The sequence below is a fragment of the Adiantum capillus-veneris genome, chromosome 4, assembly GCF_014529385.1.
Source record: "Adiantum capillus-veneris isolate H3 chromosome 4, ASM1452938v2, whole genome shotgun sequence".
Lineage (NCBI taxonomy): Eukaryota > Viridiplantae > Streptophyta > Polypodiopsida > Polypodiales > Pteridaceae > Adiantum > Adiantum capillus-veneris.
In genome coordinates, this window is record NC_140934.1 from 45,395,907 (window position 1) to 45,413,587 (window position 17,681).

Here is a 17,681-nt window from a genome sequence, read left to right on the forward strand (position 1 = left end):
ACATACCTCTGTGTTAGGAAAGCAATTGTCCTCACTTGTTAAATTAAGAATTCCACAAACCATACTTGTCAAAAATATGGTTAAAATTATGTGTCAAAAATATCCAAAAAAAAACTCATAAAGTTAACAAAAAATTTGCTTATGCTTGCCATCATCCACATACTACATATTCAAATGTCCATACCATGAGAATAGGTAGTGTATGACATATCCTAATGGATCAGGATATGCATGTAAATAGTTGTGTGGAGGATATGCATGTAATTAGTTGTGTGGAAAATATTATAGTCTACCTTGCACACTTCTTTGTTTCAATGATCCACGTTAGGTAAATTTACACTTAGAGGAGAGTCATTTCTAGAATTTTATAAATAGAGGTATGCAAAGTGGACGGATGTTTCCAAACACTTTAACAATTGCTTCAAAAGCTCAATGTAGAAAACCTTACAATTCAAAGAAGAAAACCTAATCAATAATGTTGTCATTCAAAGAGTCATTCTTGCCACGAGGATGGTGATTGTATTTTTGTGGACGATCCATTGTTAAGTAGAACTATAACCTAAGGAAGTGGAAACATAAAATTTGTAGAGGACAAAGGGTTGCTAAATTAAAATCAACGTAGAAAGAAAACGATATCCTGATGGATGAGGATATCGTTGGTCACAATCATCCTTTAGTAATCAATTCTCATGAATTTCAAGTTCAATTTCATACACACTACCGATCGAAAATCATCATAGACCAATTGCAAATCCAACTCCAAATCCAAATCCAAATCCAAATCTTTTTTATTACATGAGTAACAAAATCATACTAAGCGTAGTGGTGGCCAACCATTACAGCATGATTCTGTAATTGGAGTTGCCTAAATCGGTGAATCGACACCAATGAAACATGCTGCCTAAATCAACAAATTTGCACTTGTGCTTCCCAAATCAGTAAATCTACACTAGCATTGTTTAAGTTAGTGAATGTGTTGTTTGTTGGTGTGCTACCTAAATCAAGGAATCTGCACTCATGCTATCTAAATTAACGGATCTGCACAGATAACTCGTGTTGCCTAAATCGACAAATTCACACCAAAATAGCCATTTACACACTGTTTAAATTGAAAAATCTATGTACATGTGACCAATTAACTACGCAAAGCATAAAATACAAAACATTTACTACATGTTTGACACCATGTCTGAGTATGTTTGAGTAGCAAAGTACTTACAAACTAATGTCCACTATCCCAAACGATCTTATCTCATGTGAGTAGTATCTTTATAGCTTAATGAAAAATCATCTCACTAGAAATTTCATTTAGTGCAAGTACAAGCTCATAAGACAACATAGGTAAGGAAAAGATCTCTTGAATCTTAAAATTCCATAAGAGAGAATAAGTTTAAACACATTTTCACTGAAAGATATATTTTAAACATAGCATCTTGCAAGACTATAGTTACAAATGTTATGAGAATTCTTATAAATCTTGAGGAGGAGGACCGTCTATTGAAAAAATTATCGATGCAAGTTCCACTAGTTTTAATATCTAAATAACATAATTCTAAAGAAAAAAATATATGTATGTGTATATATTGTGCGTGCAAAAGACAAGTATCAAAGAAAGGTGAGAGACAAATGATGTCAAACCAGGTGGTAGAGTTTAAGAGAGATAGAGAACAAGGCTATGCAAACTTCAAAGTCGTGAAGGTGAGTAGAGGCCTCGTGTCGACCGTCTCTTTCAGGGAAAACCTTAGTTCCCTCCAGAGTAAGGAGTCCTTAAAATAGGATAAAATAAAGAAATTTTCTTATTCAAAAAAAAGGATAATCATCAAACTTTTACTAGCGGTGAACATCTAAGGGTTATCATAATCACTCAATATTATTCTAAGACTACTCAAGGTAGATTCTTGTTATGATTATAAATGATAGTGTCACGAGCAATACAGAGCGAGAGGAAATCATGAAATAGAAAGAGCTTCATAATGGGTCAGTGAGAAGATACTTATTGTACAGTAATAGAGGTCAGTGCAAACGTCAAAAGTGTAAATACAAAATATGGGTTCCAGTTGTGAAGGGTCCATCATGTGGATATCATCTGCAAGTGCCACAAAAAGAGGAAAAGAAAATTAAAGTGGTCTCTGAAGGCTCATGTGGTTAGTACAAAGCAAAGGATGATAACCATGTCAAATATAATTAACACTAGTTCTATAATTGGATACTCAAGTGTGTTGAGACACTAAAATGTCATGTTTTTCCAACAACTTGTCATAATTATTTGGTGAATCTTGAGAAAAAAAATAGTTCATGTTCATACCTTAGGTGAGTTATGAGGTGAAGAACATAGCCAAAATTTATTTTTGTCAAAATTAATATCGAATCAAAATTATGATGATAAGTTTTAAGATGGAGAAATCATTAAAATTTAGTGTAATTTTAACAAAATCTCCATAAACTGAATATAACTTCTCATCAAAATGAGAATTTTCAAAGATTTCAAGGCATATAGATAGGAAAAATTATTATAGCAATAAATCAAGCTTTATAACTTAGTTATGAAACTAGATTTTTGTTATAATCAAAACCCCAAATCTTGAAGACGTTAACAAAGAGAGAAAAACAAGTCTTTTAAGGCCTCTTTCATCAACATAATGAGGCTATGGGGCAAAACTAAAGGTCTATAATGTATCTATAGGTCAATACCCATCAACTAAGCATTTTTCAAGGTTTCAAACTCGCAGGCATCTTGTAATTTAAGCTCTTTAAAAAAATAGTATAGTGCATAACTCCTTGCAAAAAACCATTGTTATGGAAAACTAACAAAAGTGTGTATTTAAATTCCTCAATTATGTCTATATGAGGTATTTGTATATAAATACCTTAATTATGTCTATAATGAGGTATTTGTATACAAATATATGAGATGAATGGAAAACAAAAGTGGATTTTATTTGAAGGCTATTATTTAACAAATAAAAAATAAGAATTACAATGGTTTTAGTTATATGATATAAATCACCAAATGTGGCTTGCATAACCATCAAATAGTATCACCTTAAGTAATGGAGTCATAGATCTAGTATATATGCAGCATTAGACATTGCAAATTTGGATGAACCAAATGTTTTATGTGGTCATTAATTGAATTTGTAAATGTTGCATATTTGACCTACACGACTTTCTATATTTAATTCAGACACAAAGAATGTTGCATATTTGACCTACACGACTTTCTATATCTAATTCAGACACAAAGAATTTTTTCTCACATAAAAATTGCAGAAATATCATACACATATAGAAGTAGTTACCATGGATTATTGTATGCAACCTGCTCATTTTTTTCTTACACCAGAGTACAAGTTTTAGTGAAACATTGATCTATTGCTTTTATTGATCGTAGCATGTTATTTTTGTGTATTTTATGAGCCTCGTCAATATATCATGTGTGTACAAGTTTTAGTGCAATATGATCCATGACAAGACTCATTTGAGAGAGATAGAGAGTGGGAGAAAGCATGAGAGCACATGCAGGTGCATCTCCTAGAATGGAGTGCTACAGGGGCACACAGAGAAGAGGGGTGAAAGAAACAAAACCACAAATATACATATGTGAAAGATTTAAAACAAACAAAATATAACGCGAGATTGATAGGGGAGAAATAGAGAGCAAAATAGGGTACAAAAGCAATGCTAGTGCACCTCTTAGAGCAAAGTGCTACACATGCATAGAGAGAGGAGAGGGGAGAGAAAATAAGAAGGACATGGACATTGGGTGCAATCTCCTCGCGTGCAAGGGTGAGTATTTTCCTCTTGCACATATTTATTTATAGATTTCTTCAATGCTCAAAATGATTATAAATTGTTCGCCCGGACATAAAGTGATTATAGCTTCAAAAGAGCATTTTAATAAAATGAAGTATCCGTACACTTATTTTCCTTTTGCAAAGTCTATAGCTCTTGCCACCTGTCAGCTGCAATAAATACATATTTATCCATTTATATTACAAGGTTGTTGCTGCAATAATAGGTTCTAGTTGGTGATTCTTTTGCAGACTTGTATGCCTATTGTAAAGTCCTCATGAAGCACAAAAAAAAGTTCTTTATGAACTTTTTTCGAAATGTCATCTCTTTCCTGTTGATTTCAAAATATGTCCAACATGGTCATGAAAAGAAATTTTTGGGCTAATTTGAGCAATTGCTATGTGAGGGTTAAACCCCCACCAAACAATGTCTCTTTGTATACACTTATAGGAGGGTATGCTAGCGAAGGTTGGCCAAGCAAGCTTTGTACGTCCTTAACAAAATTCTCACATAGAGAAGATAACCTACAAGAAGTTTCTTTTTGCCCTTGTTTTTCATGGAATGTGTCCTCCTACAATAGCCAAGTAGGGCTCCATGTCCATCATCAGCAAAGTGCAATAACGTTGTGATACATCAAAATGGTCCTCATACATTGGTGAGAGGATCATTGGGATATATTTGATCATCAACCTATAAATTGATTGCTCTCAATGTTTTGTAGATGATGTTAGGAATTGAGATTGGATGCACCAGCTCGCAAGATTGATTAATGGGCCTTCAAATCATTGAGCATTTTATATTTCTTAGCTTGTTGGTAATGCCTAGGAGAGAGTGAGAGCATACTGGATGACATTGTTGAGCCACCTTGCACTCATAAGGGAGAGAGAAAATCTAATTTGGAACTGAAGGTGGATATAGTAATGAGGATAGCTACTAATTCAAGATTTCCAAAACAGGTTGAGGTCTCTAGAGAGAAAATTTTACAACCTTGTAATACCACACTACTCTAAGTGTGCAGGAGGAGGTCTACGACCCAACTAACCACCCAGCTATAGAGAAGAATAATGAAGAGGCCTTCCTCTTCCCAGACTTTATAGTGTGAGGCCGGTCATCCACACTAGCCCAGCCACTTGTGCTCTCTGACACACAAGTGTCCACACCCATTGAACCCCAGATAGCACTTTGCCATGGCACTCCGACCATAGACATGGACATGATCGGGCATGGCCCCGCCGGCCACCAATCTGTCATCCCCGTCATGGCATTACACCCTATGTGACATTATCCCCATCCCCCACCCTTATAAAGAGTTTTCATCTTCAAGAATAACATCAGAAAATATCTTTGTCAATCACGCTATGGCGTTCCCAAGTTGTCGCTTCTTCATCTAAGTCTATCCACTTAACTCGTACCTCTTGGTTCACTTTATGATGGGTTTGTTTATCTCAATGCCCTAAAATCCTTTCTGGTTCACGTGGAATCTTTGGTGGTTCTATCAAATCAACCAAAATCTCTAGAGAAACTACGTTCTCCAAGCTGTGAACTAATCTCTTTTAGTTTACTCATGTGGAAGACACGGTGAATTGGAGAACTCCCCGGTAACTCAAGTCCAATGTTCTTAAGGACATTAAAAGGACCAGAATATTTAGGAGAAAGTTTGTCACACTTTCCCATTTTCATAGTTTTTGACTTCGCAAAAACCTTTAGGAATACAAACTTTTGTGTTTGGAACTCTTGTAAGCAAATTCCAAAATGGATAAGTACTCTTCCAGATTAGATTTATTCTTGCTTACACAGATAGGGGAGATTTAGACAAAAGTGTAATGGCAAGAAAGCGAGGGAATGTTGACATACACAATCACATTTGATTGGATGTTCATGGGTATTTTAAAGAGAGAATGTAGGGAGAATATCTCTACGATGTTGTTGATGCCACTACACATAGAGGCCAACATGATTCGTCACTTTGTTTAGTTTTTATATCCTTCCTTTCATTTGAAAGCCTTACATGAATTCCTTTTTATTTTTTGTCTCCTAAAACAAGTCCTATTGGAAGACTGCTCAAGGTTGTGCATCTTTTGCACCCTTGATTTGTCACCCAAAATAAGCTTCTCAAGATTTGACCATTGAACCTAATTTTTAGTTTGGGACATAGGGGCATGTCCATAGACCCTATGGCGGTGGTTTTGAACGGCCATTAAAAAATGAAGGCCAACCCCATTCACCAACAAGACAAAGGGAAAAGGTTTTTGCCTCTCAGCCGGAGAGGGTGTTTCAACCACCCTCCAAAATTGAGAAGCAAGCACTATATCCTGTATAGGCGGTAAACTAGATTCTGCAAGCAACACGATTATCGGACAACATTGGTAGCAATACAAAAGAGAAATCTTTAGCCGGTTCCATTGCCCTATGGGGTTGCGTGCGTGCTAGTAATGCAACCCTCTTATGCTAGATGGCCCTCTACATAGAAGTGATATATGGGTAGGTACTTTAAAACCTTTAGAGTTTGGTATTATTCAAAAGAGCTTTCAAAACTTCGACACAACATATTTGAATGTAGTTACGAGAGCTAGCACATGCCTCCTTAGTGGAGGCTTCATCATTTAGTACTCTCTCTCTCTCTCTCTCTCTCTCTCTCTATATATATATATATATATATATATATATATATATATATATATATATATATATATATATGTGTGTGTGTGTGTGTGTGTGTGTGTGTGTGTGTGTGTGACACACACTTTGTTTACTTGGTGAGCCCAAGGCTCAAGGCTTCATCATTTAGTACTCTCTCTCTCTCTCTCTCTCTCTCTCTCTCTCTCTCTCTCTCTCTCATATATATATATATACACACACACACACACTTTGTTTACTTGGTGAGCCCAAGGCTCTGTTTGCAATATCTGAATGCAGAAGCCACCACGTGGCAATAGATTTAATTTAATTTTTTTTAACATCACTCCAATGAAAAGCTTTGAAAAAAGCTCTACTAGCTACCAAGTGAATGAAATAATCTACGTTGCTCAATTGCTAAGCAGTTCGCAGGTTCCCTAGAAGGTTTGTCTGTAGGTTTTTCTCTGGCCACTCTTTGCAAAAGAGAGAGAGAGAGAGAGAGAGAGAGAGAGAGAGAGAGAGAGAGAGAATTTATGCACACACTATCTAATGTTTGCGTGTAAATGTTTGTAGCAAGTCCACTGTGGGTAAAGAATCCTTGACTCCCCATGAGTAATTACTACTCACATGAGTAATTGCTACAGGCTGAGGCTGCGACTTCTTCCTAGCTAGTACTACAGGAAGATGATAAGCATTGCTGGACGTGGGACGTCTACAGATTAACCTTCTCTTTCCATGCTTTTCTTCTATGTTGCTCCAGAGTAGCTCGCATTTACCTTGCACTTAAGCAGCTTATTAGGAGGCTAATTAGCAGTTGATTAATTCCCCTAACCACGGTTTGAGCAGATCGAGCAGCTTTAACTCACATAGGAAGTCATAGGAAAAGCAATGGAGACAAAAGTTTAAAGTACTTGCTCACGCATGAGCTTTGATGGAACCATCAAACATGAATCCCACTGCCTTCTCATTCTCGACATGGCGAGAGCATTCTTCAGTAATTATATAGAGTTTGTAGTATAGATTCTTTAGGCCAAGCTCCTTCCTCTTTATTCCAGCAATACAAGGTCGACAATGTCATTGTTTGTCCCATCAACATATTGGAATCGGCCTTCTTTTGCAGTAAAGCCTCAACACCTAATTATAAGCCTACTTGTGCCTAATTTCCCCATAGTGATCATAGCAACTTAGTGTGCAACAAGACCCAGTGGCCACTTGAACAGTATGTCCAACTTCAACTACCTTACTCAGCTCGACTACTCGTTTTTGCCGACGCAACTAGTTACGGCCAGCATTATGCCATACCAAGTATAGCTCATGTAAATTCAACAACCTTGTGCCCTCAGCCATCCTTCAATTTTCATGGAAATGATATCTAGAAGGTCCCGACTTCCCATGCCTAATTCTCAAGATTCACACCACTTCTTTTCCGCACAGTTTGCCCATGCAGCAGCAAGGCAGGGAGAACCGGAAAGAAGTACCAGAGACCTTAATTCAAACCCCAACTATATTTCGCAGACCATCAAGCTCGAGGGTACTTCGGATGCTTGCCGACGTGATGAGCACTCTCAAAGATCATATATTTCGTGCAATCAACCCATGGCAGGGGTCTGTTCTAGTGCTATTGAAAGAGAAGATATCAGATTTTAATCTGCATGTTTTGTATATGACAGGGAATTGCCAAAGCGCGACTCCAGCTCGACAACATCCAATTTCCCATGCGCATGCGTTTGCTTGGTGCAACACATAAACACTACGGAGCAGGGCTCGGCTTCCATTTCTTATAATTTTCTGGAGAGACCACAGTGCCAACTCTCCACCATACTTTTGTATGGCACCTCTGTATGACATACATTGTATACTTTGTACTTTTAGTCTATGACGTTTCAGTGCAAGATGATATGTTTAACTATTTGCATTGCTCTTTTGTAGCTTGACTCACATATCGACCTGTAGATTGGACAATAAAAAATTAGCAGTACAACATTGCAGGTCAGCAAAGCACCTCATTTATTGTTGCATTTCATTCATGCTTTATCTATTTGCTTGTTTTAGAATTTTTTGCATTACTTCCTTTGCTTCGACTTATTTGGATCTCGTTTTCAAAACTATATACTCAATGTCAATCAACATCTACACATGTTAGTTACACACGCAACTCTTTGTATACGGTTGCTAGCCAATGCATGTGATGTATTACATTAGTGAATAGGCAAGTAGTGAATGCATGTCATGTATCACATTTGTAAATTCACCTTGTGCAACTTTCTTTAGCTCTAAATAGTTGATACCATACTAGGTGTCTAACTAATTGATGACATATTATATATGTCCTTGTTTCTCCTATAATAGGTGTCTGCTAAAAGATTACACTCCAAGCGTCAGTAAGCTAGAGAGCAAATTACAGCCAACTTGAAACTACCTTACCGTCCATATGCTAGGTCATGGTTTGAAAATTACTGCATTGTATAAAGATTGGAGCATGCAATGTGACATCTTTGCTCAAAATCTAGAAATGTCCCTCGTATGCGGTGGCATACCTCACATATATAGCGATAATCAAGGTCAACAGACAAATGAAAAAGACACTCCTACTGCCCTCACTTCTGTATTATTGTTGGGCACTTTGTCGTCAGGGAGGCAGCAAAAAAAACTTAGCAACATTGCATCTACAGTCCATTACCAATTCAAGATACCAACCATGAATCAATAGTATGCCCTCTCTATTCATGAGACCGATGAGCGATAATTGGGCATAAAAGAGACAAATATTATAATTATAGACGAGCTATCCATGTTAACCTAAACGACTTTTGATCGTATCGTAAGAAAAAATGTCAACGTAACAAGCAGTAAGTACATTGACAAATCCCTTCAACAACAAATGTGTTCTCTTGTTCAGTGATCTTATCCAACTGCTCCCAGTTTGTAGTCACGCACGAGAGCCTTGTAACACATGCCATATCACAAGCTCGGTCCACTGGCTGCATGTGACTTTGTACAAGATGTCATGCTCTATAAGACATGCAACGAACCCTAAATTGCTTCAGTTCTTGACCATTATTTGTGAAAGAAAACAAGTCGTAGATGAGATCAATTGCACCTTGGGTGAGTGTATTATAAATGAATTGCATGTGCATGACTACTCACAATAAATATTATAGGATTTTTTAAATGTATATCCCTTTCACAGAGTGCCGTCCTTGTCAAATTATTCATGCTCTTGTTGCCTTTAGTGCTAGACTAGATGTTAAATGCCAATTTGCATATGTCATGTTAATTCTATAGACGTTATATAGCAAGGCCCACCAAGCAAGACTAGTTGTGCCAACGTGACCCTTCATCTTGTTTACAAAACTTTATAAATATATTTGGATCTTGTTTTCCAAACTTTACAAATTTATTTGGATCATTAGGTCTCCCAATCTTGGAAAAAACAACACTGTGAAATCTCCTTGTGATGAAGAGAAGCCCAAAGGCTCAAAAAGATATCGGTGTGACCCTGTGTGTGTGTGTGTGTGTGTGTGTGTGTGTGTGTGTGTGAGAGAGAGAGAGAGAGAGAGAGAGAGAGATACCAAAAAGAAGTCTGTGTGTGTGAGAGAGAGAGAGAGAGAGAGAGTGTGTGTTTAGGGGAGCTGAGGAGGAGGGGAGGAGGCGAAGCGCCTAATGCGTCGGAAAGGGGAGGAGGATGAGGGCGGCGGGCTGGAAAAGAGCCGGTTTTGGTTGTGCTCGGGGGCATAATCGCCTGCTGCTGCATCCTCCGTCGCCATCATTGCATCTCTGCTCCCGGCCTGCTGCTGCCACCAATCCACACACGCATGCACACATGAGCTGCAACTCTCTCTCTCTCTCTCTCTCTCTCTCTCTCTCTCATGTGCTTACCGTTAGCTTCCTGTTGTCAACAAGACCTTTCACCTCCCCGCGTGCAGCTTCATCTACACACCCACACATAGATTAGCGAGAGACTTGATTGAGAGAGAGAGAGAGAGAGAGAGAGAGAGAGAGAGCTTACCTCGTGTAAGCGCAACAGCTCCATGCAGTACAAGCATCATCGACATCAACAGCATTACAAGCAGTCGAGCTACCATAGCTACTGATTTCGCAGTACGATATACAAGGAAAACCTCCTTGTCTTCAATTCAGCACTCACCTCTCTAAAATGAGCCTTTCAGCCTTTGGTTCCAAAGCTAGGCCTAATGAGAAATGGAAAGAGGAGCTTACCATGTCAAGATTATGATCAACTTGGCTGGTTGAGTACTCTTCCTGGGTGACTTGGGTTATGGGTTCGAGTGCGGTTCCTTGGTGACTTGGGTTATGGGTTCGAGTGCGGCAAGGCGACTTAGGGTAGCGCACACGGACGTCTCTTTGTATCAACACAAGCAGGAATGCAAATAAAAGAAAAAGGATGATGATCAACTATTGCTCACATCCACCAATTGTAAGCTTCACCTTCTGAGCTTATATGCTTAGGAAGGTCTTGTAGGTATTAAGGTTTATAGTCTATGCCCTTCCTAAGGTAATTGAAAGATTGACTCTCTTTTAAGGTTAAGGTTCCTAAGGTGAATGGTAGTCTTTTATAGGGTGCCATCCTCTCTTTTTTCTCTGCCCTTTCTCACAAGGCCCACATGACCGTCCTTTCTCTTTCCCATCACACGTGACCCTTTGTCAAATACCTCCCATCAGCTTTTGCATGAACGGCCTTTTTCCCAAAAGCACTTCCACTTTTTCCACATCACTTTTGAGTTGTCCTAAATTTACTAAAAGATGGAACCTCATCATGCATACATTATGCCCTTGAAAACTAATAAATTACCAATCTTGAGTGTGGTTATCCCATTTTGGGAAAAAACAATCCTTTTAAGGCAATAGAAAAATGCATGCACTAGATGAGTACTCCATATCTCAAAGACATTTCCTACTTGAAGACCGGTTCTTATGGTTTATTTAAGGTTTAGGACTTCCTTGCTTTTGTTAGAGGCGCATGATGCCAAAGTGTCTCACCAAAAACAATCTATAGGTTTGCGATCGCAAGTTATAGTCCCACGTGGCACCTAGAACTCGTTCATTTGGAAACATTTTGTGCATGATAGTTTCAAAAAACAAAGCCATTTGTTTTATTTGCCCAAAAACTTAGCCCCTTTTTGAACTGTGAGGTCTCAGCTCATATGCTAGCAGGTAGAGGCGTCGTGGCGAAGCATTGCAATACAAACAAATTCGCACCTAATTTCGAGCGGTGCTCAAAATAAACCTAGAAGATATTTTAGCTAGTATAATTGCCTTTGCACTTCTAGTTTCTTAATTGCATAATTGCACTGTCTCTTACTTACATGTTTCGCCTAAAGTGCACAAATGTTTTCTTTCTTACAAAACTCAATAAGGGTTTCACATTCACATGCTTTCCTTGCTTCCAAATAGGTCATTGTTCTTTTCAATGATTAACCTTATTTCTTTTTTTTTGGCCTCAAGGATAGTGCTCTTAAAAGAAATAAAACTTTGAAAAAGGAGTAGTCATTTCTTTGTCCAATGAGTGGAATCTCAAGGATTTCATCAAAATGTTTAAGAAAACATGAGTGTTGATAGTTCCTTCTAGCGCACCTCCACATCAAAGGACATTAAGCTATTGTTGTTTATTGGTATCCTTTTGCCTCTTGGTACCTTGAATGTCTTTATCACCACACCATTTCATAAGATGATAGCATCAAAGTGGATAATTATGCTAGATCATTTGCCTTTTGCTTTTGCCCTATTTAAGTAAGTTGAATGGGGATGTAACCTTTGGGGCCATGTGTTAGATTGGAATTGGGCATGATTAGAGCAAAATGCAAGAGAGAACCTTTAGCACATGGAAAGCGCTACCGCCCCATAATGATTACTGAACAAAGTCGGCTTGGATGGATGAGGCCTTAACTTAGAGAATTCTTTGGAGATATTGCCACGTACATATGCATGATTTTGGAGGCTCCATTCACCCATGTTTAGTTTTTCTACTAAGCCTTGATAAAGAATAGTTATTTGAGAAGCTACTTTACTTTGAAATTTGCTCAACTATGATACAACTAAGGCACTAAAAAAGTTTGTTTGACAATGCGCCATTTGTGATAGCAAACTTCATGGATATATCTTGTTGTATATTTTTGTTGCATATTAGGGTAGGGATGTTTAGAGAGCACACTTAGGTCATCCTTTTTCCACTCTCAAGATGTTGGCAAATGACCACAACCGATGATGCAACATTCATAGAACTTTTGTCTAACATAAATTGTCAATATAATCGAATTCGCCAGAGCATGAAGGCCGAAAAGACTATTCCTTCAACGTTATGAGAGATTGCGACATAACTTCAAACACAAAGATCCAACCACTTTTGAGAAAAGTACATTTTTTGTGGAGGAGGGGTTCAAATTGGGCCATTGGATGGTAGTGGGATCAAGAGTTGAGGTCCAAGATCCTCAACCAAGAGAGGCACCTTAAATAGGCTCTACTAAAAAGATATCCCCCCCCCCCCGCGGCCGCGAAGGGATCACTCTCAGCCTCTCATTCTTTGCCCAGATCAAGGGCTCTCATGCAAAGGCACCCTCCCACATGCTCGAGCATTCGTCCATGACCCAAAATCTTTCGAAAAAAGCTAGCATGGCTTGTCCTTTTCCACCATCTTTCAAGACATTTATTTTTGGTCACCCTCCACTTTCCAAACTACGTGCAGATCTCCATGTATTCTATTTGAAATGCTGAATCCTCATTTTAAATGTTGAATCCTCAAGAGGGAAATCATAGTTTTCAAATATTTTTAGTTCTATAAGAAAATCATGGAAAGATCTGATTGTTCTTTTTACTCTTCTTTTTAATCTAAGATTAGTCTATTAGCCATTCCCTAAACGGCCATATAAAGAGGCCCTCCTAGACCCCATTCTCTTCCTAATGTAAAGTTTCCTTACAACAATTCCAGATAGTCCATACTGTAGGTTTCACACCATTCATGTTCGTAGAACTAAAGAAAGAAAAGACACAATTTGTTAAGGAATTTCTTGAAGACATAATGACATACTGAAGGGAACAAAAAGAAAGCATCCATAGTGCAGATGCTCCTACTAAAACGCATGGTAGCAAAAAACATAGACTTGTGACATTTTTAGGTGACTAGTCTACACCTCAATCCCAATTGCGTGTGTCCCTAACACTTTTAGCTGGAATGCTACCAGTTAGTCCCTATTGACATTTAATATCTTTAAATTTAGCGACATTCACATCGGTATTTTTGAATTTGTGCTTCTCTATGGAAGGGACCGTTGGCCCCGGAAAATGCATGGTAGCAAAAAACATAGACAACTCTACACCTCAATCCCAACTGTGTGTGCATAGTCGAAACTTTTAGTTGGAGCGCTAACAATTAGTCCCTAATTAACAATTTAATATTCACAACAGTATTTTTGAATTTGTGTTTTTCCATGGAAGGGGCCTGTGGGCCTTGGGAAAGGAAGTCGTCCAAAGGGAGCTTAGGCCCAACGACAAGCATCTTTAGAAGCTCAAGCATCATCTTCAACTTGTACAGACATGTATACTACCAAAACCTACATCAAGTGATCAGAAAGATTGTCACCCATGTATGCTTAAGCAAGCCCCTAGCTTGGCGAAAGAATTCACGTCCATGACCTCTACCGCCACCATACGGTGTAAGACAAAGCTCTCTCTCTCTCTCTCTCTCTCTCTCTCTCTCTCTCTCTCTCTCTCTCTCTCTCTCTCTCTCTCTCTCATACATATGAAGTAAATCTTCGTCTTGCAAACTCAATGCTATGTAAAAAATATATATTCTTTTCCACCACATCAAGCATGGCAGAAGCTTAAATGTTGCATCTAAAGAGGGTGACAAAATGAGCGTGAACAGCATTCCATCTCCTACAGATAAAGAGAAACCAAGCTCAATCCACCTTAACAGGGAAAGGCAAAGGGATCTAAGCTGAAGTCGAGGAGACGGCATCCTCAATTTGTCTGCCCATTTAATCAAATTAAATTTAAAATTGATTTCTGTAAGCTGGACAACCACAATCAATGACCCTACTACTGTCAACGACAGCTGGCACCTCCTGACGCTCGAAAATTCCGGAAATTTGGTGCACTTTACACACACAGTAACTAGAGCATCAAAGTATTAAGTCCAAACCGAAGCAGACTATGCCAAATATCATCTTTAGTCTTACAGCGCCCCCTGTATGAGAGAACAGAAGTGTTTTCCATGATTTAGCCTACGATAATCAATAATCCATAGCCCATGATCCTTCAACAGAGGGCAAGGTTGACAATGCCACCTATGTTCTCTCTTGTGGGGGGGCGGGGGGTGGGGGGGGGGGGGGGGTGAGAGAGAGAGAGAGAGAGGGTTATCACTTTTTAATGAAACTATGTTACAATAACATGATAAGGAATTTGTTTTGTATTCTACACTCACAGCAGCACCCCAGGAATGCGTTAGGGCGTGACCACCATCATGATGAGACATCATATGAATGACAAAGATTCAGAGCACTTTCTTGTTCTGTATGTCCCTCCACTGTGTTCTCATCACACTATCGGGCATCCACAGCAGGCATGTTAATTAAAACCATGAGCTAGACTGATTGCAACTTGGTGCCTCAAATTGCTCTACCCACTTTTCTGTGCACCTGCCACTGAAAATTGTAGGCCCACTAGATCCACCTCTTCAACCAAACAGGCCCCCTGCTCCCAGTTCAGCTTGACGAAGCTCTCGCTTTCGTTGTTCGACAAGAGGATCGGGACTTTTCTGGAGCCTTCGAGACCTCCTAATGATCACAGAAAAATAATTTTAAAATTAATGTGCTTGACAGTACAACACATTTGAGATCGAGACATACATACATACATACGGAGCTTACATGCATAGATCAATTAATACACACAAGGAGAGGTTCATGCGTCCAAATCTCTGCATACTTACATAAATCCACACATACACAAGGAACAATTCAATCACAATGAGAAAATCCTGATTGGCAACTATAATAGCCTTAGGCTTGAGGACCAAGCAAAAACTCTCAGATGGAAGGACCCATCTCTCTCTCTCTCTCTCTCTCTCTCTCTCTCTCTCTCTCTCTCTCTCTCTCTCTCTCTCTCTCTCTCATCACTGCAGAGCTCGGTCCACACTCATTCGACCACTACCGGCACTCTCATCGACCGAGCACTGGAGCTACGGAGATCCAGACGGCCACGATTGAGGAGAGGGGCTACGATTGAGGAGAGGGGCTACACAGCATCAACGGAGACTACAACAGAGGATTCGAGCCATACTCTCTCGACATCCAGAGTGCAGATGAGGATGGATTCTAGTAGTAGTAGTATTTTTGTTCTAGTCTTTTTGTACCCAGACATGGTATCAGATTCACAATTTTGTAACAGTTTGGTCTCATAGGTCATTTTGGCCTTCTGAAGACGTTAATATAACATTTCATCTCTCTCTCTCTCCCTCTCTCTCTCTCTCTCTCTCTCTCTCTCTCTCTCTCTCTCTCTCTCTCTCTCTCTCTCTCTCTCTCTCTGTGTGTGTGTGTGTGTGTGTGTGTGCGTGTGCGCGCGCGTGTGTGTGTGTGGTTTTGTAATGCGTAATCATATTGATTACAAAAAAAAAAAGGTACACGGTCAGTCAACCTATCAAAGAACCATGTACAAAGGCTCGAAGTTCACTACTCAACATGAACATGAAAAGCCCATAACCAAGATGGCAAAGCAGTCATGCCAGAGAATCAATGGAATGAATGTCACGCCAAGATACTTGTGCATCTTCCACAGAAATGACCCCAGCACTGGTGAGCAAAGGGACATTCCAAAACAAAATACCTCTCAACTTGAATACATGTTAAAACACCACTTTGTACCATAAAAAATAAAAGCATTCCTCGTGGTCCAATAATGTCAAAAACCCCATCGATGAAGCATATCAAAACATAGCTGAAAAGAGGATAACATGCATGAGAGCACTCTCCAAAAACCCAGTCACAAGGAGAAAAGGGTTCACCAACACCATGAACCAGAGGTATGAAACAAAGGCCCATATTTTCTTGATAAGAGGCGATGTCTATTATGTTCTCTAAAAGTGGTGCACATGACATTGGAAAGATGACAATAGCGCAAACTTGCTTCCAATGCAAGCGCTCCCATCATAGCCCGCCAAAGGAACACCTTTCCCTTATAAGGAAGTTGAGTATGCTGGCCTTGAAACAATACATCTGACCATTGGAAAGCAGAGTGTTTGTTCCGCCATGCCTTGTTGGCCTCGTCAGCCAACCAATGCTTTTGCCCAATAAGAGAGTGGTAGACATAATTTGCAAAACTGTCGGTAATGGGCCTTTTGCATTGGACTTTCCACTCTTGCCAAGCCTGATCAACAGGCAAGGTAGGGAGCACAGAAAAAGAGGAAAGGCAACCACAAAGTCGCTCCCAAATACCTCAATATCTGTGAGAAAAGAGAGAAGCTGCATGCATTGTGGCAACACAATGTCAGAGAGGTAAACAATACCAAGCCTTGCCATACGGTTGAACTATCGGTGAAGGTGTTCTTTGCTATACCAAGTAATATTTCTAGAGGTGGCAAACTGCACCGTAGGCATACTCAAATGCCCTACCTACCTACATAAGACCTCATGACTGGAAAAATACTGACCTAAATCTAATAAATGTGTAAAGTCACTAATAAGTGACATACTGCCCACATTTAGCACAAAAAATGTAAAACACTTGAGACTCTCACCACCGCAAAACCCTAGGAACAGGGGTCCCGCCTCATGCCAGTCTACCGGGTGGGTAACACCGTGGAATGAACTGCCGAGAAAGTACATAACTCGGTCACAGCCACCAAACAATCCTCACTCCCCAATCTGCTCCTGGGAGATACTAGAGCCACCACTAGACAAGAATCTAAAACTCCTAATACCCCCTTTGAGCTCCTGGACAGGGAACCAATCCAAGGGAGCTGGCATGAGAGGATAATGTTGTGTGTGGTAGAGGTTTAGTGAAGATATCAGCAGGCTTGTCGGACGTGCGAATGTACTCTAGTCGAATAGAGCCATCCTTGGGCTTTTCATGAACATAATGGTAGTGTATCTCTATATGCTTGGTCCGGGCTTGGAAAACCGGGTTCCTCATAGTAGATCGTGGTTGTCTGCTATGGCAAGCCAATCTCCGAAAGTATCCTTCGTAACCACACTGACTCACGTGTAGCACTGCAAATAGCCTTGTACTCCGCCTTTGTGGATGGTAAGGCAAATGTAGGTTGT

At 39.5% G+C, this 17,681-nt stretch overlaps 2 protein-coding genes across 6 annotated transcripts in view; both read right to left on the reverse strand.

Moving 5' to 3' along the window:
• Positions 1–9,906: 9,906 nt before the first annotated feature.
• On the reverse strand, positions 9,907–10,948 carry LOC147459080 (uncharacterized). Of its 4 annotated transcripts, none has more exons than XM_086509768.1 (4): positions 10,627–10,948; positions 10,418–10,537; positions 10,288–10,340; positions 9,907–10,202 (listed from the first exon to the last, which is right to left on the reverse strand). In XM_086509768.1, exons 2-4 carry the CDS (start codon positions 10,491–10,493, stop codon positions 10,032–10,034), a joined length of 300 nt encoding a protein of 99 aa, XP_086365894.1. In that variant the 5' UTR covers positions 10,494–10,537; positions 10,627–10,948; the 3' UTR covers positions 9,907–10,031. The 4 variants fall into 4 exon arrangements, with proteins under 4 accessions (XP_086365894.1, XP_086365893.1, XP_086365895.1 ...); XM_086509767.1 differs by having other exon boundaries at positions 10,418–10,559; XM_086509769.1 differs by having other exon boundaries at positions 9,907–10,199; positions 10,418–10,948.
• Positions 10,949–14,762: 3,814 nt separating this feature from the next.
• LOC147459081 (cyclin-dependent kinase G-2-like) overlaps positions 14,763–17,681 on the reverse strand; it is a 45,460-nt gene continuing 42,541 nt past the window's right edge. For both annotated transcript variants that reach the window (XM_086510424.1, XM_086510425.1), the window contains exon 7: positions 14,763–15,197. In XM_086510424.1, the coding sequence (XP_086366550.1) occupies positions 15,098–15,197 (100 nt within the window). In that variant the 3' untranslated portion in view covers positions 14,763–15,097. The remainder of the gene's footprint in view (positions 15,198–17,681) is intronic.